Raw genomic sequence first — 27,782 nt, forward strand, 5'->3', positions numbered from 1 at the left:
AAGTGCATGAACACTCAACAAATTGGCCACAATCACAAGATACCAATGTTTTCACTTAATACGAAGGAGCATGAAATAATTCAGCGTACGTTTGAAAAGTTGAGTTTGGAACCCAAGTGACTGCTTGTTTCCTGCTGGAGGACAAGAGGGAAGGGGCAGTGAATCCCTGAGCCCTTCAGCAAAAATCCACCCCCCGCAAATTTCCACAGAGAACTCGGTCTCTTCCTCTGGAGAAAAAGCAGCGCAACAACTATTAGGAAACTGAATGTGGGGAAGGACAGTGTGAGGAATAAGGGCTTCAGGTTTTCTTCTCTAATGAGATGTCTAACGATGCTCCTAAAGGGAATACAAGAGGAACAGAAAGCTATTTTTTTTTAAATGCATTTTTAAAAACTCAAGATTAAGGCAGCAGTGTATTAATTTCTTCCAAGCACCCATTATGTACCCAGTACAACACCAGCTCCGGACTGAGATGTTTTCGGAAGCACACATTTCCCCAGATCAAACACTGGTTGGAGCTCATCTTTGGAACTGCTTCTAAGATTGTACGGAAAAGAGGTAGATCTGAGATCCGACCCGCTTTGGAGAATGAGGTTTAGGGCTAGAGAGCGCCTGATTACAGCACCGGGGTCTTAACTTTGCCTACCCCACAGAGCAGAGACCACTGCACGCCAGCCCATGGAGTCAGACTCACAGGCTCCAAACCACGAGGTCCGTGAACATGGGCAGCTCTGGGACCTGGGCCGGCGGGACAAGAGGGGCTGCAGAGATGAAATGAGAACCAGTGTCCACTGGCTGAAAGGTTCTCAATCAAGGCAGAGGTTAGGGGACCTCTTCCTTGTGTAGCAAACATGTAAGTTTACCGCTCAGAGTAAAACTACCAAAGGTATGGCCTGTGCAAATGCCACCAGCTGCCAGGTCTCTGCAGGGGTATCACTTCTGCAGCCATATCCGGCATCCCCCACCCCCACAAAGACAGACAGGAATAAGGTGGTTTGATATACTTTCACATACCACTGTCGGGAGTCCAGATTTTTTAGCTCTCTCAATAATTTTGAATTTTTCTTCAACAGATGGAAATTCTTCCTATAAAGGAAAAGGAATGGAAGAAAAGTCGTGTGATCACACATCAATTTTGCCCTTTGCAATCAGTCAATGAACAAACCTACCTATTCATCCATCCATCTGTCTACCCATCCACAACTACATCACTCACCAAAGATTTGCGGCCGAAGCCTATAGAATGAACTTCATTCTTAAGATATTCGAAGGCATCATGACTCCACTGCATCCGGTTACTGTCCAGGGACAACGGGTGGCTGTGGTCCATGAGTGTGTGACTTGTGTGTGTGCCTGTATCTCTGTTTCCACTGTCAGCTCTGCCATGAGACTCTTCCCCATCTCTGCAGCTCAAACCCACCCCTGCCGCAGAGTCTGCTCCACTGCCCCCTACTTCTGGAGGGCCTGGAGGTTCTTCTAGAGGTCCTGAGTCACACTGTCTTTCATCAGAGTTGTATCGGGTACTATGGTACAGAAAAACCAGGACCAACTTTTTGGCCAACTCAATATTAAGTCTTCTTCCCTCACCAGAGCTAAGGAGAGACTGTGGCTTATTCACCTCTGCAGTCCACTGGCATCTTTAATGAAGGCAGAAGCAACAATGGACAGAGCAGTAATTTAAACACACACACAGAGTAAATGCTCGATACCCTTTAAAATACACAAGCAATGTTGGGAATTCCATCTGTGCATCAGTACAGCCCACTTAATTTCATTTCTAGCTTTAATTTAGCAGCAGAAAATAAGCTATAAATCCTGAAATAGAGAAGAAAAATCTCCACTTCTGTTCTGCTTCCCAAACCCGAAACTGATAAGAACTGTCACACAAAAATAAGAAGACAGTTGAAGGTCTAGAGTGGATCGTTACCTTCTGTCCCAAGAATTCATTCCCAAGTCATCGAGCAGCAACCTGCAGAAGTAAAAGGCTCCCCGGGGCTCCACCGGTGATGGCGGCTCCTGGCTGGCAACCTTCATGGCCACGTCCAAGTCGCACCTCTGGACATACTCATCTTCCTGGGCGCTCTGACGCAGGAGGATCTCGGTGATTTCCTTCTCTTGGGCACGGTTCATTCCACACGGGGGAGGGGAAGGCTCGTTGAGATGGAGCTGTGACGGTAAAAGGCATTCGGGACTCGTGTGGCCAATGTTTTCAAGTAATTTGTTGAGGACGTCCTCCCCCTCCTCAGTCTGAGAAAGATCCCTCTGAGGTCCAGGTGTTTGGTGATGCCAGCCCGAGATCAGGAACGAGGGACTTCTGCCCGTTGGGGCCAAGCAGCCTTCCAGAGGTCCATAGAGCACCTTCCCGTCCCAGGAGTACTTCCCCGAGATGTCCCTCACGATCACTCTCACGTCCGAGGGGGCGCCCTCTGGCGACCCACCGGGAGGACCCGCTGCGGGTGTCTGCAGGTAGGAGATGAGGGCGCTATCGTTGAACACAAACAACTGCAGGTTCGGGCTCCTGAACACGTCGGGGGAGAGCTCGGCAGCGTCGGCATGTGTGTTGTCGTGGTGCTCACTGACCAAGCTGTGCAGCACGGCGGGGCCCCCGCGCAGGGGGAAGTGTCCCAGGTGGTTCACCAGGTGTGCCATCACCATGCGCGCAGTCAGCGGGATCAGCTCCATGCTCCTTCGCCTCCTCTCTGCCGACAGCAGGACGGGGACACCGAGAGACAGTGGAGAATGAAAGTGAAAAAGGACCACCACCGGATTGCAATCGGTCCCTAGCATGGTGGATTTTTTTTTTTTTTTAGTCTGGGGATTTTTTTCCACCCGTTTTCTCTTTTTGACATTCATTCTACTTGAATTTAAAAGCACAAGTTAGATAGATGGCTGAAAGAACCAACTTACGTGAAGATCTCATTCGGAAAGGGATATTTAAAAACGTGTAGATACAGACATAAACCAGAGACAGATCCCGATCCTGAAGGGGTGACAGTTTTAGGAGCTCCAGGAGGTGGACATCTGCCGTTGGATAGGATGGCAGCGCAGAGGGCTGGGGGCTGGGGAGGTGGCCTCACTCCCCTCAGTGGGTGACGGGAGACATTCATAAGGGATGAACTGAGCCTGGGACTACTGAAATATATTTGAAGCAATTTGCTTTAGGATTATTGTGGCTATTTATGTTTTGCTGTGAGGTCATTTTAAATATTTAACAGAATCTGATATATTAATAATTCATGGAATTACTTAGAAGGGTTTCACTGAGTTTGTAGTTGATGATTAAATGCCCAGGAGCAACTAATTTATAAAATTTTTAAGACTTCAGATGTATAGAAGGACTTTGACAATATCATGTGAAAGGGGGCTGTGTGAAATGTTTGTGATATGAGGGAGAAGCAGATGAAATCCACAAGTAGGGACTGAAACGATTACTTAAGCCTGAGAACAGTTAGGGAAATCTTAATCCACCAAATTTACAAGGGAACTGTGTATTAATCTAAGAACAAGTCAAAATAAAACCTTTTAATAAAAAAAAAATCACTAGACATTTAAACAAACTAAGATTTCGAATTTGGGCTTAAAGGTTTAGGAAATACTTGATTTCTAAATTCACAGCATGAAAAATCAAATATTAATTAAAACATCAATAACTATAAATATGCTTTCTCATGCTAACCATCCTCCCTCTCAGACAGCAGAAATCTAACTGACTTATTTATACATAATCAATATTATGATGTAAAAATCCTAGAAACAATCAAATCCTAGAATCTAGGAAATTCTGTGTGATGAGTGAGAACCAGACTGTCCTCACTTTTCTTGGATTTCTTCTTAATTTTTTCTTTTTGAGGAACAGGAAATCACCTGTGTTCAACAATGCAAAATAAAACTTCATTTAAAAATCGTAACTTTTTAGAAGCAGAGGAGGTCATCTACATCTGTCTCTGAAATGAAATGCTTCTTCCCGACCCTCTGAAGCGTGCATGATTTCCATACAGCTGAGAAATTTAAACACCTCAACTCATTCCCTTGAAATCACAGTTATGAATGCCTTTGCTTTTGTGTCCATATTAACTTTTTCAAAAGTTACAGATGCTTTTTATTCATGCTTGTCATCCCATAGGAATACACGCTCCATCAGAAATGTTAATGCTCCAACGACAAAGGTGCAGCCAGCTGGGGGCTCGGAAGTCCATAATGTAAGACACCGCATGGTGATGACACGGTAGCACAGGCTACGAAACTAACAAGAAAGGTCCAACTGGATAAAGGCCATGGCAGAAAACAACAACTGGAAAAGCGACTTTCCTCTACTTTTACTTACATAGGTTGTACTTTCAACTTGCAGTAAATACAAGTTTGTATTTTAATGAATGTGCTTGAATTCTACAATGGGAAATTAACCTGGAGTCACGTTAATCAAGTCATAAACCATGACACACCCAATAAAAACCCCAAATATCTCTGGTACTGAAAAGTAAGGAAGGGAGTATTTGTGAAATAAGCACTGCTCTTCCCTGGCAGACTTCAGCTGCATCAACTGCCCGGGGCTGCCCTGAAAAATAAAGAGGAAGTCTAGACTCCATCTATGAGAGAACAAGCTTGTGACGTCCAAAAAGTACGCAAAAATATATTCCAAATATTTATTTTTCTAAATTTAGAGATGAAATATAAAAATGGTAACGTTAGGTTGTCCTTTAACTTTCATTTTTTTAAAGCTCCTCCCTTCCCTTCTTCTTAAGCACTTAGGTATTAATGATGAGAAAAGTGAGCAGGTGTCATGACATTGATGGTTCCTCCCCAAGCTGGGCCAGCAGCCGCCTCAGCTGTAGGTGGTTGGGTCTCTCCCGCTTGTAACTCTATTTGAAAGTAGCAATTACATCAAATGTGGGAAATGGTCTATGAAAGAATCATCTGAAAATAATAGATAAAAATATAACATTGCTTATCAGAAACATTATCTGAGTAGAAACAGTGTGGTTATAAATGATGAATTAATGACACTGAATGAAAACACCCCTCAAATATGGGCACGTTTGGTTTAACCTGAAATACCTATATCTTTATGTTTCCTCTTCATTCTTAACAAGGATGTACTTATTTGGTTAGAGAGGCTGTGGGTGCTAGTACGTTTTTAAGCTTTGTTTTTTAACTTAGCAAAAGTTTTAGAGAATTTTAAAACTCCTTTGCCGTAGAAGTTTAAACCTCATTTTGAGTAACACAGAGCTGTGTTAGGACAAGTTTGCATAAGGTCCTGAGGTTTTCTGGAGAATGAATGGTCAAGTCAAAGGGTGTTGGACATTGAAAGAAAGTGGTACAAAAATTTAAACGTGCAATTTTAGGTTTATCCTTTTTCATTACCCTGTTAATCTTCTGCCATTTTTCTGTCAAGAGTCATAATCAGCAGTGGACCTGTTTTTGGACTACAAGGTAGGAAACAGCAAAAATAAATAGATCAAAGGTCATTTTACTGAAAAAAAAAGTTTTGAATTTACAACTGTGGGGAAAATATGTCAAGAAAAGATTGCAACTGGAAAGAACAAGGGAATCCAGAAGGAAACCCACAAATGACGAAGCAAATGGGCAACACAACGTGACGAGGTGTCTCGTGCTGCCAGCCAGCAACACAGCCCCGATCAGTCTTCTGTCTCCATTACGCAAAACCCCGAGTGAAGAATTCGCTGTTCCGGCACCCTGTGGATAAACCTTAAATCCACATTCCACCTCTGTTACTTCTGACCTGTACACCCTTGGGAAAATCCCTTTGCCTTGGTCTGCTCGTCTATAAAAGGAGCTAAAATGAGGCCTCGCTCCCGACTGGCGCCCCACTCCTGTCCCCCACTCCCAGCCAGAAGCACACCCTGGACTCTGCAATCTTGCAAACACAGCCCTGGACCTGAACCCTCACTGGCTAATGCCGCTGTGTCCTTCCTCCCTTCCCAGGAGGCCCCACAGGGGACTGTCTTGGGGCTCCAAACAGTCACGCCCCAGGTCACCTGCTTATGCTGTCTGGCTGCAGACCAACCACGCTGTGCAAAGTATTCAGCAAAACCCACCACCAAACACTTGGTTGGGAAATAAAACAGCTGCTTTTCTGGTCTCACCCTCCCCGAGCTTCTGGAAGCCTGTGAACCTGCTGACCTTCTTCAGCTCCTTGTCTGCCTTCTTCCCTTGACCTCCTAGAAATGACTCCTTTTGGTTCTTTGACCATTTCCCTGACTTTGTTTTCCTGGTGACACGCCCTCGCTCCTTTTTCTTTAAGGAAGTTTTTTACCCGCAAAGTTCTGTTCTTAGGCCTAGGTTTTTAACTTGCAAAGTCCATAACATTTTCATGGATGATCTAACACTTTATACCCACATTTTTTTTTTTTGCGGTACACGGGCCTCTCACTGTTGTGGCCTCTCCCGTTGCGGAGCACAGGCTCTGGACGCGCAGGCTCAGCGGCCATGGCTCACGGGCCCAGCCGCTCTGCGGCACGTGGGATCCTCCCGGACCGGGGCACGAGCCCGTGTCCCTTGCATCGGCAGGCGGACTCCCAACCACTGCACCACCAGGGAAGCCCCTTAACTTTTAATTTTTGAGACAACTGAAGATTCACACGCACTTGTAAGAAATAATACAGAGAGAGCCCAGATATCCTTCACCCGAATGGTAACATCTTGAGTAACCATAGTATAATATCACATTTGTCACCGAAAGAATTCCTCAGTCTTCAGAGTTCACTAGTTTCAGTGCGCGTGTGTATGTGAGTCTAGGCATATAGATGGCGTCTATCACACATACAGATGACACATCCACATACTGACTCATATTCCAAGGCCTAGAGATGGGCTCTTGTCATTTGGGGAGAAGGTGGTTAGGGGGGTAAGCACAGCCCCGAGGTCCTGACACACCCACATGTCTACGATGGGCCCTCCGCCGGGAGCAGAGTGGCCTCACACCATCCCTTTGTGATGCCCGCCTGGTCCCGACGCTCTACCAGCTCCTCGCAAAGTCAGCCTGTCCTTCCAAGTCTGGCTTAGGTCCTTCTCTGTGGGAAGGCCCTATGGTGCTGCCGGGCCACACACGAGTCCTTCTGCCTGAATCCTGTCGCCCCACCCCCAACCCCTGCCACCATGAGATGAAAAGCTCCTTGGGGACAGAAAATGGACTGTGTTTGTGGGTTTGTGGGTCCCGTGGGTCCTCGATAATACAAAATTTAACTAAGATGGGAAAAGAAAGGCGAGGAGAACAGAAAAAGAGAGGAAACGAGGAAGGGAGGACTTGCTATCACAGAGCACTCTAGAAACCTGGATTTCAGCCACTGGATTCTTAAAAAGTAACACAGCGAGTATTAACAAATGGCTACCGTCTTTCCTTTTCCTGTCAACTGGGATGACTATTCTGAAGAATCTTACCCTCTTCGACAGTAAGCAGGTTGCCCAGTTCTGCTGATGAATGAAATTGGACCGGCTCAGAATTCTTCACGTTTGCCAGTGGGAGGAAGGGGTCGTAATCCGCGGATGACAGGTCAGCCAGGGTCAGGGTGTAGCGGCTCTGCTGGGTGTACGTGCTTGAGCCACAAACACAGCAGTGCAGAACCTGTGAAGCACGGAAGGGATTGTGTGCCAGGGGTGCCCCCAACCTCCTGCCCCCTGACGACCTGTCAAACTACAACAGCACTTAGGAGATAACTGGGACCATTATGCTTTTTCTTCCTTTGGTAAACAGATTTTGTCCAACTAAGGCTGTGGATATTCCTACAGCAGAAACAGTTCTTTTCATAATGAAGCAGATACAGACCACGTCCCATGAACACTGGGGGATTCTGACCAAACTGCAGGTGTTTGACGATAACAGTCGGGTAAAACGCGCACATCGTGAACTGGGTAACCACTGCTTCTCTAGAATAACTGTTCTGCTCTCACTCCTTAAGTCATTCATTTCTTTTAAAATGCTGAACCCCCATAAATCCTTGTCAAAAGGGCACAGATAAGTATGTGAATGCCTAAAACCTGTTTTGGTGATTCTCTGATGCTGCTGTCCACGCTCTGTGCCCCGAGGCCTGGGGGAGACTCACCCTGTAGATGTAATCCAGCAAGGGGGTCCGGGCCGCGGGCTGCTCGTCCAGGGCCGCCGTGGACACGGGGTGGAGGAGGGTGCCCGCCGGCAGCGCCATGCACCAGTCCAGGAGGCAGAGCAGCAGGGACACGAGGAACTGGAAGACGAAGCAGACCCAGAGCCTCAGGCTGCAGCCTCGCAGACTCCACCCCAAGTGACAGCAAACCTTCAGTGAAGCAGAACCTTCCCGGCATCGCAGCCATTGTTCAGGGACACAGAAATGAATGAGGTTTTCACAGAGAGGCTGTTAGGGCCAGTCCTAACAGGGGATATTATAGATATCCTTGTTTGTTGTTTTTTGTTTTTTTGCGGTACTCAGGCCTCTCACTGTTGCGGCCTCTCCCGTTGCGGAGCACAGGCTCCGGACGCGCAGGCTCAGAGGCCACCATGGGCCCAGCCGCTCCGCAGCAGCCCCTAACAGGGGATATTATAAAGGATAGCCCTGCATGTGATAGTATTTGCCATCTGTTTTATTACATTCTTAAAAAACAAACCCTAGAGGGCTTCCCTGGTGGCGCAGTGGTTGAGAGTCCACCTGCCGATGCAGGGGACTCGGGTTTGTGCCCTGGTCCAGGAAGATCCCACGTGCCGCAGAGCGGCTGGGCCTGTGAGCCATGGCCACTGAGCCCGCACGTCCGGAGCCTGTGCTCCGCAACGGGAGAGGCCACAACAGTGAGAGACCCGTGTACCGCAAAAAACCAAACAAAAAACCCTCTAGAGATTGGGATTGACATATATACACTAATATGTATAAAATGGATAACTAGTAAGAACCTGCTGTATAAAAAAACAAAATTCTAAAAAAAAAAAAAAAAAAAAGAAGTGCCATTCTGTAAAGAAAACAAAGTCTAGGGAGGACCTGACTGATGTGCCACTTACCTTCTTATCTGTTTCCATTGAGGAGTGCTCTGCACTTGGTAAAAGAAAAGCAATCGTGGCCACGAGGATCTGCAGAGAAGACAAATTCCCAATCACACAGACCCCAGTAACAGTTCTGGAAGCCGTGTGAAAGGAGGCCCAGGACGGCCTTGCCACTAAAGCCAGCCTGGTGCCAACTCCCAGAGGAAGGTGACATCAAGCGAAGAGTCACCTCAGAGATTTGTGTGACCTGAAAACCAGAAGGCCATGGCCATGCCTGTTTCCACTCTGCTGGCAGTGAAATCGGGGGCCCAGAGGAAGGAGTATTTCTCTCTGCAGTCACACAATCTCCATTTTCCATCTCCACACTTCTCACAAGGAAAGCAACAAATACTTGCAAAAGTAATTCTGAAGATGCTCCCATTTACTTTTCTTATAAATTACCCCAGGTCTCCCTACACCTGCGGCTGCAGGGTAACAGCACCACTTTCATTCTCAAAGGTATTCCAGTTTAGGTGATAAATTATATGGTCGCCCTAAAACCCAACTATACATTTTGCAGCAGCTTATATGCCTATCGTCCAAAGTTCTGTTTCACTCTAGGTCCCTTGAGGTTGAAAATCACTTGTGATTTCTGCTGTATCTCTGAGAGAACAAAGTGACCTCACGGGTGAAATTTGTCTAGGGCTGAGAGAAAATAAATCATATCCCTTCCTCTGCACTGGGTGTGTACAGAACAGGGCATGTTTAAAGAAGGGCAGCTACAAAACCTGGCAGGAACAGCCGAGCCTTACCAACCACACCTACAGGGTGAGGGCACCCGCCCCTGTGCAAGCCGGCACCTTCACGTGCCACTGATGTCCGGGGTGTTTTCGTGGAGGTTCTTCCTGTTCCTCTTGCCCCCGTCCTCCACCAGTGACCCCACGGAGGGTATTACAGTCGTAATCTCATTACAGTCGGGTGATCACGCTATGGCAGAAAGCTCGGTCCGGGCCTTCGGTCTGGGAGAGGCCCCCATACCCCACCCCCGCCCACACACACAGGGCATCACAACCAGCTGCCGACTCCTTGTTGGCACCATCCAAATTACTCTGGATGAATGAAGCCCAACCGACAAAAGGTCTCTTTGTTGTGGTCGCGTTTGCCTTTCAAACTCCCCAAGTGTAAGGCTGCCCTGGAACACTGGTGGCTTCTTACGTGGTGCCTGAAATCGCAGCTGAGAAGAACCAGCGTAATTTACTCTGAAAATGGGTGACTCACACGGCAGTTTAATGGTTGGTTCTCCAACCATTATTTGAGTATCTAGAATTAATTAAATATCCAATGTAATAAAAGGGACACGCTGATGTTTGAGCATTATGGGAAAAAGACTTACTTCTGCAATTTTCCGAGGCAGAGAGGTTTCAAACATCTGAAGCTTTTCCCAGTAGGAAACCAGCAACTGAAGCACATCACAAGCTACCTGGGCCACGATTTTGTTAGGAAACTAGAAAAGAAAACAGAACCCCAAACGAAATAACCTCACTTCACGTGTGCAGTATTCCTAAAGAAGAACCCAACAACGATTTCTTTCCAGCTCCATTTGGGGATCCATGTCCCTGTCGTGCATTAAATCTATGAAAAATGTATCTTATCACCAGACAGTTTTTATGCGGTCACTGTCCTGTAACTGCCTTCTGCTAGACTAGCTGTACTAATTTACATAACATTCTATAGAGACAAGTAGTTGTCATTTAATCATTTGGAAATTAAAAGCATAAATTCAAGTGCCTTATTCAGATCACACAAATGATAGTTTTGCCGACGGGAGGGAACTGAAATGTAGTACATTATTGAGTACCCCCTGTGTACTGAACCTTTTACGAGAATTGTGCTCATTTTCGCCTTGATAACTCTTCATTAACAGCTCCATAAGGCAGTCGCTATCTTCATTTTACACTTGGAGAAACAAGGATTGATCAAAAGCCTTTCTATCTGATGAAATTAAACTTTACCTGCACATATGACATTCTAAGAAATGTGAAAAATGTGAAGCTAGGAGAACATAATTCAAAGTTATGGGATATTCTGTTATTATTGAGTCTGTTTTCTGCGTCTGGTGTGTGTTCAGGGTCCTCTAGGTGCCCCTGTTTCTTGGGAGATGGCACAGCAATGGGGCAGTTCTCGCAGGGACTGTGGGCTGGGGGTGTGTGGGAGGGATGAGGACTCCCAGTGCTCCCTCCCTGGCCAGACCCTGGGCCACACTGCCATCCACACCCCACCATCTAGGGCAGAACGCTTTGTCACCAAATCTGTGTCCCTGTCTAGGGAGACCTCTGGACTTGCGTCTCAGCTATTTCCACCCCAGGAGCTCCAGGTTGCAGGAAGCAGATGCCAACTGACCAGAGGGCCACAAAAACAACAGAGAGAAGTCAACATTTAGCACCTCAGTGACAAATCACAGTATGAGAAGGGAAAGGTGGTCAGTTTTACTTCTACAGAACAGTTACTGACTGCTCCCCTCCTGACAGGCACAAGGAAACCTGGGGTGAGAGCATCTGCCCCAAGGGGCTCTGCACAGCCTCCTCCGGCCACCCAGATCTCCCACCCCCTGACCCTCATGGCCTCTGTCCACTCCTCAAACACTCTAACTTATTTCTGCCCCAGGGCCTTTGCACCTGCTCCTTGCTCTGCCTGGGACACTCATTCCCCAGGTCTGCACTCGGCAGGTGCTGCCACATTTTTCAGATCACGGCTCAAGATGTCATCTCCCTCATGAGGCCACCAAGACTGTCCAAAGGTGTGGAGCCCACCCCCTCCAGCTCTTCCGTCCCATCCTCCTCCCCTGCTGTAATTTCTAGACGGCATTAAGGGTTATCAGAGCTGATCCTCTGTGTTTGTTTGCTTGCTGTTTTGTGTGTTTATCTTCTTGCATCTTATTCCCTGTCGTATTCCTAATGCTGAGCACAGCCCCAAGGAGGTCTGAGGGGATGTCGGAATGTGGAGGGAGAGGAAGAGGAAGAGTGGGCACTGGGGGCATTTCTGCTGCATCCCGCTGGTCGGGTCACATGGTAGAAACATAAGGTTGGCATGGCTCTTGCATTATGGCCGGAGACAAAGTGACAATGGTGAAATGAGGGACATGGCAGACAAGAGGGCAGAGAGGGATGAGGCGTGAGAGGTGGGGGCAGATGACAGAGAAAAGCCACTGGGGCCGGGGGGGGGGCGGGGGAAGGGAGGGGGAGAGCTGCGCTGAGCCGGGAAGAACGTGGGGTCGGGCAGGGGCCAGTTTCCTTCCAGGCAGCGGGCCCAGGGCCCAGGGTGCAGGCACCAAGGCAAGAAGAGTCGCATGGAGGTCTGCGAGGGCGGTGGTGTTCCTGACATGTGGAGGGCTGCGGGATGTGGGGATGAAACATATCACCCACTTGCTCACCAGCACAGGCCCACGGGGTACCAACAATATACCCGGCACCGAATGAGCAGCACAGAGGACAAGATGTACAGGGTGACACAGTCCCTGCTCTGAAGGAACTGGCAGCTTGGTGCAGCAGGCAGGGGCCCACTCACGGACGTCCCTCTCTGGCAGCAGCACGGAGGGCAGATCTGCAGGTCCAGGCTCGGGCCATGGGGGTCGGGGTGGGGGTGGGCTGGGGAGGAGGCCGAGGGAGCCAGCTGTGGGAGGGGTGGCCCCGGGCAGCAGGCGGGAGTGAGCGAAGGCCGTTCAGGACCCGGTGACCAGGACCACGGTGGTGAGGAAGGGAGAATCGACTATGGCTCCTAAGATGGGCAAGAGAAGGAGGACAGTGGGGCTGAGGGCAGGAACGCAGGGCCCGAGCGCCGATGCTGCCACTCGCCCATGAGGACGCCGGAGTCTGTAAGTCTGGCTCTGGCTTAGCAGAGTCCCACCCCGCTGCCCACACGAGCACCCACCCGCAACAAACGAGTAGCCGAGTGGACTTCTCCAGAGGCTGCACAGCACTTTGTTCCCATCGCTGTCATGGCCAGAGGCTGGTTTTTATCGACACCCCCTGGCGGGCGCTTCCCTAGCTTTGCTGCCCATGCCTTTCCCGTGCCTGAGGGGACACCTATGTCAACCTCGCCAAGCGCTCCTGGACGGCACGGTTCCAGCAGAGCAGAGCCCGGACACGGAGCCATGCAAAGCCCACAGGCAGAACTCGTGCTCCCTGCTGCCAACTGGGCAGGTAGGGCCGAGCCTCCTCCTCCCCCCCACCCCCACCTCTGTTTCTTCTCCTCCCCTTCTCCCCCTCCCCTCCCCCTCTTCCCCCTCCCCTCCCCTGAGCTCTCCTCTCCCTGGTAGAGCCCCAAGCCCCCTAAGGCCCTCTTCCCTCCTCCTCCCCTCCTCCCCCCTCCCTCCTTCTCCCCCTCCCCTCCCCCTCTTCCCCCTCCCCTCCCCCTCTTCCCCCTCCCCTCCCCTGAGCTCTCCTCCCCCTGGTAGAGCCCCAAGCCCCCTAAGGCCCTCTTCCCTCCTCTTCCTCCCCCCTTCTCCCCTTCCTCCTCTTCCCCCTCCCCTCCCCTCCCCCTTCCCCTCCCCTCCCCCTCCTCCCTCTCCCCTCCCCTGCGCTCTCCTCCACCTGGTAGAGCCCCAAGCCCCCTAAGGCCCTCTTCCCTCCTCTTCCTCCCCCCTTCTCCCCCTCCTCCTCTTCCCCTCCCCTCCTCCTTCCCCTCCCCTCCCCCTCCTCTCCCCTGCGCTCTCCTCCCCTGCGCTCTCCTCCACCTGGTAGAGCCCCAAGCCCCCTAAGGCCCTCTTCCCTCCTCTTCCTCCTCCCTTCTCCCCCTCCTCCTCTTCCCCCTCCCCTCCCCCTTCTTCCCCTCCCCTCCCCCTCTTCCCCCTCCCCTCCCCTGAGCTCTCCTCCCCCTGGTAGAGCCCCAAGCCCCCTAAGGCCCTCTTCCCTCCTCTTCCTCCCCCCTTCTCCCCCTCCTCCTCTTCTCCCTCCCCTCCCCTCCCCCTTCCCCTCCCCCTCCCCCCTTCCCCTCCCCCTCCCCTCCTCCCCCTCCCCTGCCCTGCGCTCTCCTCCCCCTGGTAGAGCCCCAAGCCCCCGAAGGCCCTCTTCCCAGAGTGGCTGCTCACCATCCCCGTGTTCCTTGAGGCTGCTCTTTCCTCTCTGGCCCTCGGTTCTCTTATATTGATGTGCTCCCCCTTCCAACCAGCACGGCGACACAGGCACTGAAAGGTGACGGAGCTGCCCCAGGGCCCAGGACTTCTGTCCAGGAGTTCTCCTCTGTTATTTACAATGTTTAAAGGGAGGCCAATCTGACTGATCCTGGCCCTCTGATTTCTCAGCAATTCAAGTTGGAGCAGGTTCCCTGGCCTTCCCCTTAGTCGCCTTCTCTTTTATTTCTAAAATGGGGGAAGCAGCAGTGTCCACAGGGGTGACGGGATTCCACGGCTCAGCCCGTGCACTGCGCTGGGACGCCCCTGACAGGGCTCGACACGGCAGGTACATTCTCTCCTGCTGCCTTAATGTTTCTCCTCATAATTATAGAAAAATTAAAGAACTTTTTGAAAATTTACAGAAATACTAAGAAAAATCTGGCCCAGCATGAGGTGAGCACGCAGCACATGGCAGCTCTTCTTACTAACAAAGCCAAGGAAGAGAGACATCCTCAAAGTGCCCAAGGCCCCACTGACGTGAAGCACTCAGGCTGTTGCCCAGGAGCTGTCCGGTCTCTCCTGGTCCTGCCAAGGAGGCCAGGGCATGAAACCCCACTTTCTTGTCACTCCAACCCACAGGTGACAGGCATCCTGCTTGCCCCAGGAGCTGCCCAGCCACCAGAGGAACCCACTGGGCCGGTCCACGAAGCTCAGGCTATGGACAGCCAGGCTGCAGCCGCCAGTGGGTAAGCAGCCATCGGTGGCTTTGCCAGGACCCCTCACAGAACGTTCAACATGGGTGTGAGAGAAAAGATTTCTGAATCAAAACTTCTCTGGAATGTAGGGGGAAATAGAAATGGGGCTAATTCAAACTAAAACGGGTTGAATACCTGGGAAACAGCTTAATGTCAAATACACATGACGAACTGGCAATACCTTCAAAGTGACGCCTATCACGTTGACGGCCTCTCTCAGCTGAGGATGGTTTGTGCCCTGTGCAAGCTCTTCACAGATCCAGACCCCAAGGGAGCAAATGGCAATGCACCTTTTGAAAAAGAAGGAGACAAGGAGGAAAACTCTCACGAAGAGATTCATTTTCTTGGTACTTTCAAAAGACAAAATATTTTAAGCCTTGTTTACAAAGTACAAAAGTTACAGACACATTAACAAAATGTCTTCTTGAGAAAAAAGATAAGGTACCCTCAAGAGACCCGTTTTCAGGACAAATAGAAATATTCATAATGGTTAGTAATTAAATATTTAATGAAATAAATGGTATATTTTCTGTTAATTGTCACAGCACATGTATCACTTATTTTTGCTGAAACTAATTTTTTTATTACAATTTCTTGCTTCAGGATATTTTTGAGGAAGAATCAAAAACACAAATCTTAGAAGATTGTTGGAAATTGAGTTTGTAATTGCTTTCCTTACAATAAAATACACAACACTTACCAAAAACAGAGGACAAATCCTATATTTTATCGTAAAGAATACCTGAGTACAACTTTCAAAATAAGTTTCACTGTTACTTCTTTTAAAAAATGTGTTAAGACAAAATATTCTTTAAGTTGTATACTCCTTTAAAAATTACCTTCCTCAATTATAAGTCAAGATTGGATAGCAATTCTCTTTGGAATTGATACACTCTACTATCTTTTGCAATGATCAAAAAGTCACATTCTTCTGAATGTTTCCTGAATGCATGTATATGAAATTTAAATGCTTGCCCCCCAACCTGCTCACTTTCTGAACAAAAAGGGGCTTCAAACCACTACTTGGAACCAGATGCTTGCTGTTATATGTAATATGCTGTTCTCTGTAGCAGGAGGTCACATCCAGGGCCAGTCAAACCGGACACGCTGCCCATCCCTCCACGCTGAACGTCCCTTAAAGGCCATCAATATAATTCAGCAATTAAAATCAAGCTATATTGAGGTTTTAAAACCACCATACTTCACTGGATTCTCACCTCTTTCGATCAGAATGGACTAAGTGCTTCCGAACCAGTTAATTAAAACCCCTTTGGCGACCAAGTCACCTTCTACCAAAACTCCCTCGGTAACAGCTGTGCTTTTACCTCGGTTACAAGGTGTGTGCCGGGCCTTTCTTGTTTCTCCGGCGCCGGCATTAGACGGAGCTCCACACCTTCCTGACTGTCTAGAATTGTCTACATGTCTCTCTTCTCTTGCCCAATTCCTAGAAATTGCCCTTTGCATCTTAGTCTATAGTTATTCCCAAGAACTCTATATTCTTTCCCAAAGCCTCTTTATCTTCCCTCAGCCGAACTCAGACTGATTGTTTGACCCATGAAAACTATACCACTTGGAATTATGCCCCAAATCATACTGTTACCATTTTAAGAGCTGCTCTTCCTTTGAGTGCATGTGTGTATATATATGTGTGTATATTCTTTTTTTTCTTTTTTTTTACGACCCATTAACCTATTTGTTAAGTGTAATTTGTTAAGAGCTCTCGTTTCTAGGAACACCTGCATTTCTCTGTAACTATTAGCCTTGTACTATGGAGAATACTGTGACCTGTAAAATGGTTTTATAACCTAAGCTACTCTCACCTGCCTTGAGTTTTAAGCCACACTCGCTTATAACAGCTCTTCCTGCTATTTTCTCTCTTTGAAATTCATCATTTAACATCCTCATTTAGCATCTTCCTATTCTTACACTCCCAGTGACTCCTCATGTTCTCTATATCCCCAGGATGTCCTTTGTGATTGTGAATGAGTTTTATCTATCAAGACTCTTTTTAAGCTAATGGCAGTATTACCTCACTCTCAGTCTGTATTCCAATACACTCTCTTAATACTGTTTGCTACTATGCCATCTCATACCACTCCAATGTATATAACAAAAACTTCTTGTTTTTTCTTAATTTTTCTGAATTACTATCACTCACAATTATAACTATATTCTCTCTCAGTTCTCCTCCATTTATTTGAATCTTGATCATATTTCAGTCTGCTTATCTACACTCATATGACCTTAACTCCTAACTCCTAACTGCCTAACTCCTTTTACACACAACTAAGAAAGACTGACCATATTATACATATTTCTATTCCACTTTTAACTCCACAGGAATTTGGCTTTCTACACTAAAGGAAAAGAGAGAAGAAAGATACTGCCAAGACTTGTTGAAGGTCTGAATGTAGCAGGTGCAGGTAAAGGAGAAATCAAGGATTTTCCCAAGTTTCTGAATTGACAGTCTGGGCAGATGATGGTGACAAGTACTGAGATGATGTCTGAGGACAGTTAGGCTCTGGGGCAGACAGCAGACTCAAGGCTTCAGTTATGGTTGTGTTAAGTCTACATGTGTTAAGACACCCAAGTTGAGATATCAAGTAGGCAGTTTAATATAAAAGCCTGAATACTTAAGGGGTTGACAGAAGGGGCCAGGAAAATAAATTGAGTATCATCAGCAAGCAGATGGTGTTAAAAAAGTCTGGTGAAATGAATAAGAGCACCTAGGAACGTCATGCAGAGGGAAAGACAGCCAGCCCTAAACCCCGAGTCACTCTAACCCCCAGAGGTAGGCAGAGAAGGCAGACAGGAGAGGAACAGCTACAGTGACAGAGGAGCAAAATCAGAATATTACATTCTAAGGAACTGGCATCGTTCAGGAGGAGGATAAAGACAGACTAAGAGCTAGCAAGCTAAGTATGCATATTAAAATTTCTAAGGCAGCCTCTAAAAGAACTGAAAGTCTATGACTTCTAAAAAAATAGAGGTAATAAATGGAATGTGAAAAAAACACAATCACTCCCAAAAAAAGGAAGGAAGGAAGGAAGGAGGAAAAGGTGAGTGAAAAAAAATGAAGGTAAAAAAACAGGAGAAAATGAAAGAAATATTGAAAAAGACAAATAGCAAAATATAAAATAAGATGAAAGAGTTACATCCAAATATTTCAGTAACTACAGTAAATGCAAATGAACTAAAGCTTCAGTTAAAAGCTAAAGATCAGACAGGATAAACACATAAAATCAAGTATGTACAGCTTTTGCAAAGACATTTAAAAGAGAAGAATATAGAAAGGTTAAATTTAAAAGAAAATATTATTTTAAAATATAGCTGAATCAATATCAGACAACTGGTCTTTAAGATAAAAAAATCACCCTTAAAGATAAAGAGGTCACTACGTAAATATAAAAGATTTGATTAACTATAGAGATAGGATAATTTTATACTTCTGTGCAGCTAATAACATAGCTTCAAAATATATAAAACAAAGACTGACAGAAATACGAAGAGAAATATATAAATGCACCATAAAATTGGGAGATTTTTAACATATCTTTCTCAGTAAATGATCTAGATGATGAAAAAAATAGAAAGAATATGTAATATTTGAAACACATGATTTAAAAAATTAATCTAATGGACACATCTAGAACACTACACCCAACAACTGAAGAATAGTATATACATTCTTTCAAGCATATATGGGACATTTGCAAAAACGGACTACATATTAGACCATAAAGCAAATCTCAACAATTTCAAAGACCAACAACATTTTTGATCCACAATGCAATTAACTAAGACATCAGCAGCATAAAGATAAAGAGAAGTAACCATATTTTTGGAAGTTAAGAAATACATTGCTCAATAAATCATGACTCAATGAAGGAATCATAATGGAAACTGGAAAAACTTTGTAATGCAAAAATATTACATATCAAAACTTAAAGAACTCAGACAAAGTAGCACCTAGAAATAAACATATGGACTTAACTGTTCATATTTGCATAAAAGAAAGGCTGAGAATTAATATATTAAGTATACAACTTCAAAAGTGAGAAAAAGAATTATAGAATGTAAAGAAAGTAGAACGAACATTAAAAAAAGAGCAGAGAGTAGGAAATTAAAATATAGACTAGAGAGGTTGAACAAAGACAAAAGTCTCTTCTTTGAAAAGACCAATAAAATTGACAGATATTTGGTAAGACTAGTGAGAAAAATCAGAGAACACACAAAAAGTGTCAGAGATTAAAAAGCGCTTATAGCTATAGAAGTGAAAGAGATAAAAGATAGCAAAGGGATAATGGAAACACCATGGATGCCACAATGTTTCAAAACTTGGAATGGACAAGTTTTTAGAAAATTTTAGTTCATCTAAACTGTCAAAAAAAACCTTTTCCTTAAAATCATTGAAGAAAATGAGTCCGTGGTGAACCTTCTTATAAAGAAAATACCTTGATAGTTTTACTATCAAGGTCTATTAAATAAATACACAAGACTGTCAAGTCCAATTTTACAAAAACTCTTGCTGACTGAACAGAATGAAACAGCACTTCGCTCATTTTGTGAGACTATATAACCTTGTAATCAAACCTGACAAGGACAGGATGGGGAGAGAAAATTAAAGGCCATGAATATAAATGCAACTTTCCTGAACAAAATGTTAGTCAAATCAGATCCAGTGCTGTGTAAACCAAGTTGTGTTTATCCCCAAATGCAAGGTTATTTAATATTATCAAATTGATCATGAATTTACAGCTTCTGGTAATGGCAGACTAGAAAATCGTGACTAAACCGTCCACTGAAGGTAAGTGAAGAAGTTAGACAAAATACAAAAGAAAAAACCCTTGAAAATGATCGGAGAGCTAACAAGACAGTGCAAGTGCCCGCTGCTCGCTTGGAACCGGCCCGGAGGGGGCAGGACACGAGCAAGAGGCGGAGCTGGGCTTCTGGAGACCTTACAAGCCTGGAGGTTGAGGATCAGAAACTGCTGTGCCCGCCACCAGTGCTCCCAGCTCCGGGCCTCACCTGGGCAGAACAGATAGGAACTCTTCACTCTGTACGTGCCCCAGAAAACCTCCTATCTTGGCCACAGACTGCCAGCAACCTCAGATGCCTGGTGGAAGCGACCAAAATGTTTCCAGACATTGCTGAATGTTTCCTGGGATACAAAATCACTGCCGATTGAGAATCGCTATACTGTAAGTACATCATTTTTATACATTTCGGTTTATCCTTCCATTTTCTTCCTTGTTAAAAATATCAGGGAATACACCTAGGTATTCACAATCTTGCTTTTTCTTACACAAAAGGTAGCATGTGCTACACACAATCATCTACACCTTGTGCTTTGCACTTAATAATGGCACCTTTGAGAAAATTAATAAAGCATTTTCCCCACATAATTCTTACTGTACTTTTTAGTGTAAGAGTAATGTGAAAGAATAAGTATTTTTAATATTAACTGATTACACATGAATGTGTATCTTAAAATTCTAAACTAGTTTACCTTTTATTTAGCATTTACCTTGCACTCTCATTTGGTTCCTCTGTGGCATTCTTCAGTAAAATACTTATGAGGTAGTGCTAAAAACACAAAATGACGTAAAATAAAAACCTTGTTTAGTAGTTGATTTCCCACATGTTCTGTCCTCATTCTAGGCAGTGAGGGGCCACTGAAGGACTGGGGGAAGGACACAAGGGGCTCAGGGGAGCAGCATGGTGGTCTCAGCCGGGGGCTCGCAGGGCTTTGAGCCTGCCCAGGGAAGAGCTTTTCTGTGTATACAATAAAAACCAAGCAGAGCAAATGACTCTTCGTCATAGGAAAAATCTCGGTTTTCTTTTACTTCAACTGGATTATACATCGTACACTGAACCACACGTTGTACTTGTGTACTGTAGATAGATAAATTAATTGATTGATTTGAAAAGCATTTTTCTTTGCCCCAAAGTCAGCTGAGGAGAGACTGTTTAATTTTATTCTCCAAGGATTAATTTAGAACCTCAAATAGTAGTAGTATTTAATCAGGCCAACAATGGGCTTGAATGTTTTGCTTATTTCAATTATTTCTTATAAATTCACTTGATGCACTAAAGCAGCATAGTTACACTAATAAAATTATTACAAAGAATGATTCATTACATAATCATGATCCGTAGGCATGATAAACAGATCTAATAAAAAACACCCGAGGAACCTAACCATCGCTCTCCATCTAGTTCATTTAATCCCCCCAAAACCAGCCTTCTAAAAAAAACAACTGATACATCTAAACGATATAGCCAAACTTTCAGGGATAAACAGCTCAATGCATAATAATGGAAGAGAGAACCACACAGCTCGAGTTAGAAGATGCTAACCAGGGCTTCCCTGGTGGCGCAGTGGTTAAGAATCCGCCTGCCAATGCAGGGGGACATGGGTCCGATCCCTGGCCCGGGAAGATCCCACATGCCGCGGAGCAGCTACTGAAGCCTGCGCGCCTAGAGCCCATGCTCTGCAACAAGAGAAGCCACTGCAATGAGAAGCCCACGTACCACAACGAAGAGTAGCCCCCGCTCGCCACAACTAGAGGAAGCCCGTGCACAGCAGCGAAGACCCAACACAGTCAAAAATAAAAAATAAATAAATAAAATTTATAGAAGATGCTAACCTGAGATTCGGTCATTGCATCACGTACCTTGACATCTTCCGTTCCCCTGGTGACTTCAGTAACTTCGGGCACCGGCTGCCACAGAGGGATCTCGCGGTAGGTGTTGGGAAAGCAGACCAGAGACCCGAGAATGGTGAGGGCTTCCAAACGAGGGGCCTGCACACGGCAAAGGGAAGTGAGACACACATTTTCCTTCTGGTTATAAACGTTAGATAAGCAACAATGTGTTTTACTTTTTCATGATTTTGAGGCAGCCCTGCTGGGGCAACGGCATCAGGGGTGAAGTTTACTGTTTCCTGTTTTACTTCACTTTTTAAATACAAAGATTTGAAACTACTAACACCAAAATGTTCAGGTTTTTCAAAGTTGGTCAGTGAGCACACAGCTTCTCGTTACATGACCCCCACAACACAAGACCCACCAGTTCCCATCCAGGCCTGGTCTCACCTGACCCCGCACGGCAGGGGATGCAGCTGACAGCTCCCGTGAACCCGGGAGCCCTTCCATCGCTTGGACACCTTTCTTGGTTCCCCAGGGGACCTGACAGTCTCCTTGCTGGGACCCCTCGCCTCCTCAGGATATAGACTCCAGGGTGCTGAGTGCAATTCTCGGCCCTCTTCCCTCCGAGATCTACACTCAACTCGTCCGGGATGTCCAGACCCGAGGGTTTAAATGCCTCCTACGTGCCGCCAACCCCTCAGCACCTCTCGGTAGCCCTGGCTTCCTTCCTGAGTCCAGATCTGTAGATCCGACTACCTGTTTGCCATCTCCACTCAGGGTCCAGAAGCCATCTCCCCTGACAAGCGCCCCCTCGCCACAGGGTGCTATGGTTCTGTGTGACACCACCCAGCCTCCATCACTGCCCCCTTACCTGCTACCTGTACCTTCCTCTATTTTCCTGTTAAGAAAATCTCTAAATGTAAAAGTAGACAGAATGTTATATCTATGCACCCAATGCCTAGACTCAAGATGTTACCAGTCTTGCCTCATTTATCTCCTTTTCGTTTTTTTCATTTCAATATTTCAAATTTGTTTAAAAGTTTTCCACTTTCAGTTTTAAAGCAAATTCAAGACATTGTGTCATTCCACCTCTGTGTCCTCCAGCATCCCTGCTTTGGGTTTTCCCTTGGTATTCATCACTTCCTGACGACACGTTATGTATTCATTTGATGTTTGCATTCCCCACGAAAACAGGGGGCAGACAGTCTTCGTCACTTCTCTCCCCCGAGGATGCCCAGTAAACACCACCTGGGGAAAAGGTGGTGGCTGTGGTTCTCATTCACGGATGGACAGGGCCCACCTTGCAGGTCTCCGCGTCAGCTTTGCTTCTTCCATGAAGACTTTTCTAACAGATGCCTTCCCTTCCAGCTCTCATCACGCAGAATTAACTGGTCCCACACTGGCACCCCTCTGGGTTCTGGAGGTGCTTCTATTGTGGCTGCTAGAAACTTATGTGCAAATATTAACGCTTAGTTTACCTGTCCGATTCCCGGAGGATGGGTTCCCTGTCACATTTACGCAGGCCAGGTCCTGGCATATAGTACGTCCGCAGTCAGTGTTTCTCCCACAGACTTGTTCTTTCGGCCTTCACTAACGGTTCCCTTGACCCACCATATAGTCTTGGTTTGAACCTCGCTGAGGCTGATTTTTTCCCCTGAGTCGTGTGTGACTCTGTAACCACTGGATACAAAACAATAGCTCCTACATAAAATAAAGAGCTGTCACGCAGCTTTATTCAAAGAACGGAGTAAATCTAGATAATTTTTTTGCCTGGGTACTGGGCCTGTGGTGAGCCCCAATTTACACACAGAAGAGTGAGGCCTGTGAGTCTGTTGCCCCAGGATGGATGACTAGTACCCACAATGCTGGGAAGGACCCTGGGCCTGGCTGGGCAGGGCTGCAGGATGGAGAATGGGGAGAGAATTGCATGTAATATCCCTGGCTGTGTGCACATCAGGATGCATCCACTCTGCCGCTGGTGGACTTTCGGATCGTCTCTAGTTTGGAGCTGTGATAACAATGTTTGCTGAGCGCGATCTTCCCCCATCTCCTGGGTACTTGTGCACGCGTTTCTCTTTCCCTCGTGGCCTCAGCAGGCAGATCTACGTACCAGGAGTCCTCCAGGCTTGTAATTAACAGAAAATTCTGACTGAGCAGGTGTGTCCCTATCTGAACACCTCTCACTAGTTCTCCTACAATTTTAAACCTCAAGTTTAAATTCAGAGAGTGATTCAAAGTAATTCAGGGTTATTGTTCCTTTATGTAATATAAATCTTACACTCACATTCTCATATTTTCTCTCTCTCTCTCTCTCTTTAAACAAATGTTTTGGAAGGCCACTTTAATAGCTCATCTAGTCGAAAGATAAATTTTCACAGAGAATGACCACCGTGCATGATATTATCACTAGAAAGGGCGCCAGCATTTTCACAGGAAACTCTCAGAGCAAGTAAGGAAAATTTCAATAAAGTAGTTTCCTTCCTATATCCTGTTTTTTCAATGTCTTTTCCAAAGTTTTTCAATTTTTTTCCCAAAGTTTTTTCAATGTTGATTTGAATGGTTAAAAGTAAATTAGAAGGTTCCTTGAGAATGATTATCCTACAAAAAGTTTTTCAGAAATAAGTATGAAAAGTTGTCATAGTCTTTAGAAAAGAGAAAAACAGTTGAACAAATTCAACATTTTCCTTCTTTCTTCCTTCTTTTCACTCATCCATCCCTTTTGCTCCTGTCTCTCTTCCCTCCCCTTCGCTTTTTAATTTACCCCTAGAAGAAAAAGCGCATGAAATACCAGCTATACAAAGCATTAAAAAAACAATTTAATTCAAAACCCAGGGTTGGAGTTTGAATTTGCCCTGCAGTGAAGAAATAAGTAGAATAAGAAAGTAACAACGTGTCAAACAGAATTTAGGTAGCTAGATACTCACACTGATTTCAATAGAAGTGCCTGGCAAACAGTAAAGCTAGTTTTATTTACACCATTTAAAGAAGGGAAAACTGGCTCTGAACAGGTAACAGCTGTACAGAGCACAACTGTGAGAGGCCTTTAAATTGAAATGGGTGAGAGTGTCCTCTCAAAGGCGTTAATACATCGCCCTAATAGTGGAGGTAAAGGTGGAGACTACAAATCAATTCTTTTCGTAGCCCTTAGCGCTCGCTTAGTCCACTTGCTTCTCACTTCTTAGTACAAGAATTCTGCCAGAGTTTTATGGCATATGAATACAACGATATATATTAATTTTCTGGTTAAAAATTTTAGTGTTCTAACAGTTTAAGAAAATATTTTCTATTAGACTTATAACTAAGACTTAATAATAGAAAAAAAACCTTATTGATGGTGTACACTTAAAATTCTCTCTTGGGCTTCCCTGGTGGCGCAGTGGTTGAGAGTCCGCCTGCCGATGCAGGGGATACGGGTTCGTGCACCAGTACGGGAAGATCCCACATGCCGCGGAGCGGCTGCACCCGTGAACCATGGCCGCTGAACCTGCGCGTCCGGAGCCTGTGCTCCACAATGGGAGAGGCCACAGTGGTGAGAGGCCTGCGTACCGCAAAAAAAAAAAAAAAAAATCTCTCTTGACCACAGACATTAGTGTCTGTGCCACCATTTACTGAAAAATGCTAACAAGATTCTAGGAGACCAGTCCTGCCTCTGACTGTATAAATGTGCTGCCATATTAGTGAGGACATGATTTCTCACACTCTGGCCTTTTGATGAAACGCCTTTCCACTACCAGTGTGTCATCTTATCCTACAATTTCACACATCAGCTGCCAGGGCATCTACCCGAGAGCCCGGTTTCACGTTGCACTAATGAGTCAACACCTGTTAGGAGTGGAGAAATCTGAACCTTGTTAGCCGCTGTGAAGCCTCCTGGGAGCTGGGATGCTGAGCATTGTCACACTCACCGCCAGCGTGTCTGCACTGAGGACCCTGGCAGCGGCCGTGATGAAGTCCCCCACCAGCATGGAGAAGCCGGGCAATCCCAGGGAGAAAAAGCGGGGTGGGCAGTGCCTTACAATGGTATTTAAGATATCCTAGAAGGAGAGAAAAGAAAACACAACTGTAAGTTTCCAGACCAAAATTCCAAAGTCATCAGTTCGTCTGTACATATGACTACTGTGAGATTATCTGAAAGAAAACAGACCACGGAACTTTTTCAGTGAAAAGGGTTCCAGGAGATGAGTTAGTCCAGGGGCTATTGTGTACTCATTTTACACGTAAGAGGACGGAGACCTTAAACTGTAGGGTGACTTGTCCAAGACCTGAATTGTGGCATTGGGACTAGACACTCTTCCATCTTCCATGTAGAGGTGGGCTCATCGGACAAGCTACAGGAGTGTTGAGGTAGACAAATAAATTAAACCTGCAAGAAGCTATCACTTCTCATCTTCTTCAATTTTCAAAAGTCAAAGCACACTGTTCTATTACAAACTCCTGAAGTAGGCAGAGATGGAAACTCGCATTCTTCGGGCGACTCCTGTGTGAAACAATGGGAGCGTGGGGTCCCGCTGGGATGGGTCACACGCCAAGGTCAGGTGGTCGGTGGGGCTCCGGGTAGAAGTGGGTGGCAAGGCACGTGTGCCCAGTGCTGCGTGTGGACCATCTGCCCCCAGACACCTGGTGTCCCTGGGTCTGGAAGGGCCTCTCACTGGTGGGTGGCCGGCTGGCCCCTGCCCGCCAGCTCTGTTCTGAGGCGTTGCCTCATTCCAGCCCGTGGCAGACCAGGGCTCTTCTCCTGGACGGCGTTCGTGCCATCCACGGCCAGGCCGCGTCTCTGAAGCCATCTGTGCGAGTGTGTGCAAAGGGGATTAGTAAGAAAACCACAAACTGCTTTTATGCAGTTCTAGGCCAAGTGCATTCATCAAATGCACTGAAGTGCTGTAGTTATGGGACTTGTAGTTATATAACCTAGAGTTAGTCGCAAAATACAAGCAGCAAAATACCAAAACAACAACAACAAAAAGCCCCCAAAACCTCTGGTTTGTTTTCTCAAATTTCAGTGTAGCTATTCGAAAATCCTTTAAAATAATCCTGATTTAACTTGATTAAATTAGAGCAAGGGATAGCAGTGTGCTCGATTCTAACACATTAAGTCCCTTTTCATAAAAATAACCTTATTGAACAACATGTAATCTTAAAAGAGAACCTTTAGGTGTTCACAAAACATTTTTTCTAAGGCTTCTTCCTCACATAGCAGGCTCATTTAGTGTCTACAAATCATGCTGTGTGTGTCCTTAAAATGACGGCGCAGTGCTTTATTAGAACTCTTATATGGTAAATTGTTTATTTTAGCAAGTACTAACTTAAGGTTTTAGCATTTCAGCAGACTTTTTCCTATACCAAAAATAAACAGAGAGACAAACAGATAAATAGACAGATAAAAGGGAGGAAGGAAGGAGGAAAGGAAAGAAAAACCCGAACCACGCTTCCCCCGGGTTAATGTTTAAACCTGCTGTAATCACGTCCTTTGATACATTTCAGTGTCCACATCAGCCAAGGCAAACATTCTAGGGGCTGAGCAGATGGACACTGCAGTTTAGAAAGTGTGTGGTCAACTCCCGCTCTGAGCGCAGAACAAAAGATCCACCTTTTTCATAATGAAGCCTCTGATTAATGCCCTGGACTCCTCACCACACACCTGTAATTACTCACAGAGGTACGCTCTGTGCTGGGCCTCGTCTCGGGGTATCAGGCATCAAGGTCTCGGGCAGCAGATGGAAGCACGCTTCTGTTGACATCTGCTGCCACGAAAGGATTCGTGCAAACCTGGCTCGCAAGGTAGTAGAATGCCGTGCGTGGGAAGATTAATAATGCAAACAACCATGATGTTAACTTTGTTAGGTTTGTGTTAATTCCATCTGTTGAGAGGAGGAACTGAGCCTCGAACCGTGTGGGTTTTTAACACCTTTAGCACATACTTAAATCACAGATTTTTCACCACTGGAATTGAGAGGTTTAATTTTAAAAAAGGGTTTTCTGGGATACGTTTAGGGAATTATGAACTAAATCCTTTAACAAGCTACAGCCAGAATTTATACATGAAATCCATTTCGCTTCACAAGGTTCGGATGCGTCCAGGCAATGAGCTGGAAGTGGGGCATTCCCAGAAATGACTAAGTTGCCACTGATGCTGAAGGAAGCAGAAATGTCACAGGCTCCCCACCCCCTGGACCCCGGCCAGTCTCTTGAACGGAACCTGTTTCTACGGGCGAGAAGGTTGGAAAGAGAAGGCAAAATAACAGATGGCTGGCCTAGCCTGCCCGCCACCCACGGAAGGCGGCCCCCAGGAGAAGTGAGGCCGCCAGTTACAGCAGCTCTGGGCTGGG

The 27,782-nt window shown here is 46.1% G+C and overlaps 1 protein-coding gene across 1 annotated transcript in view; it reads right to left on the reverse strand.

Annotated features, from left to right (window-relative positions):
• Positions 1 to 27,782, reverse strand: part of RALGAPA2 (Ral GTPase activating protein catalytic subunit alpha 2) — a 207,574-nt gene that overhangs the window by 30,407 nt on the left and 149,385 nt on the right. The window contains exons 24-33 of the mRNA XM_065893630.1: positions 25,362 to 25,490; positions 21,484 to 21,612; positions 20,334 to 20,392; positions 14,988 to 15,096; positions 10,335 to 10,445; positions 8,981 to 9,049; positions 8,061 to 8,198; positions 7,399 to 7,582; positions 1,928 to 2,699; positions 1,015 to 1,086 (exon numbers count right to left, since the gene is read on the reverse strand). Coding sequence (XP_065749702.1) covers positions 1,015 to 1,086; positions 1,928 to 2,699; positions 7,399 to 7,582; positions 8,061 to 8,198; positions 8,981 to 9,049; positions 10,335 to 10,445; positions 14,988 to 15,096; positions 20,334 to 20,392; positions 21,484 to 21,612; positions 25,362 to 25,490 — 1,772 coding nt within the window. The remainder of the gene's footprint in view (positions 1 to 1,014; positions 1,087 to 1,927; positions 2,700 to 7,398; positions 7,583 to 8,060; positions 8,199 to 8,980; positions 9,050 to 10,334; positions 10,446 to 14,987; positions 15,097 to 20,333; positions 20,393 to 21,483; positions 21,613 to 25,361; positions 25,491 to 27,782) is intronic.

This window comes from Phocoena phocoena, chromosome 15 (genome assembly GCF_963924675.1).
Source record: "Phocoena phocoena chromosome 15, mPhoPho1.1, whole genome shotgun sequence".
In the NCBI taxonomy this organism is placed as follows: domain Eukaryota; kingdom Metazoa; phylum Chordata; class Mammalia; order Artiodactyla; family Phocoenidae; genus Phocoena; species Phocoena phocoena.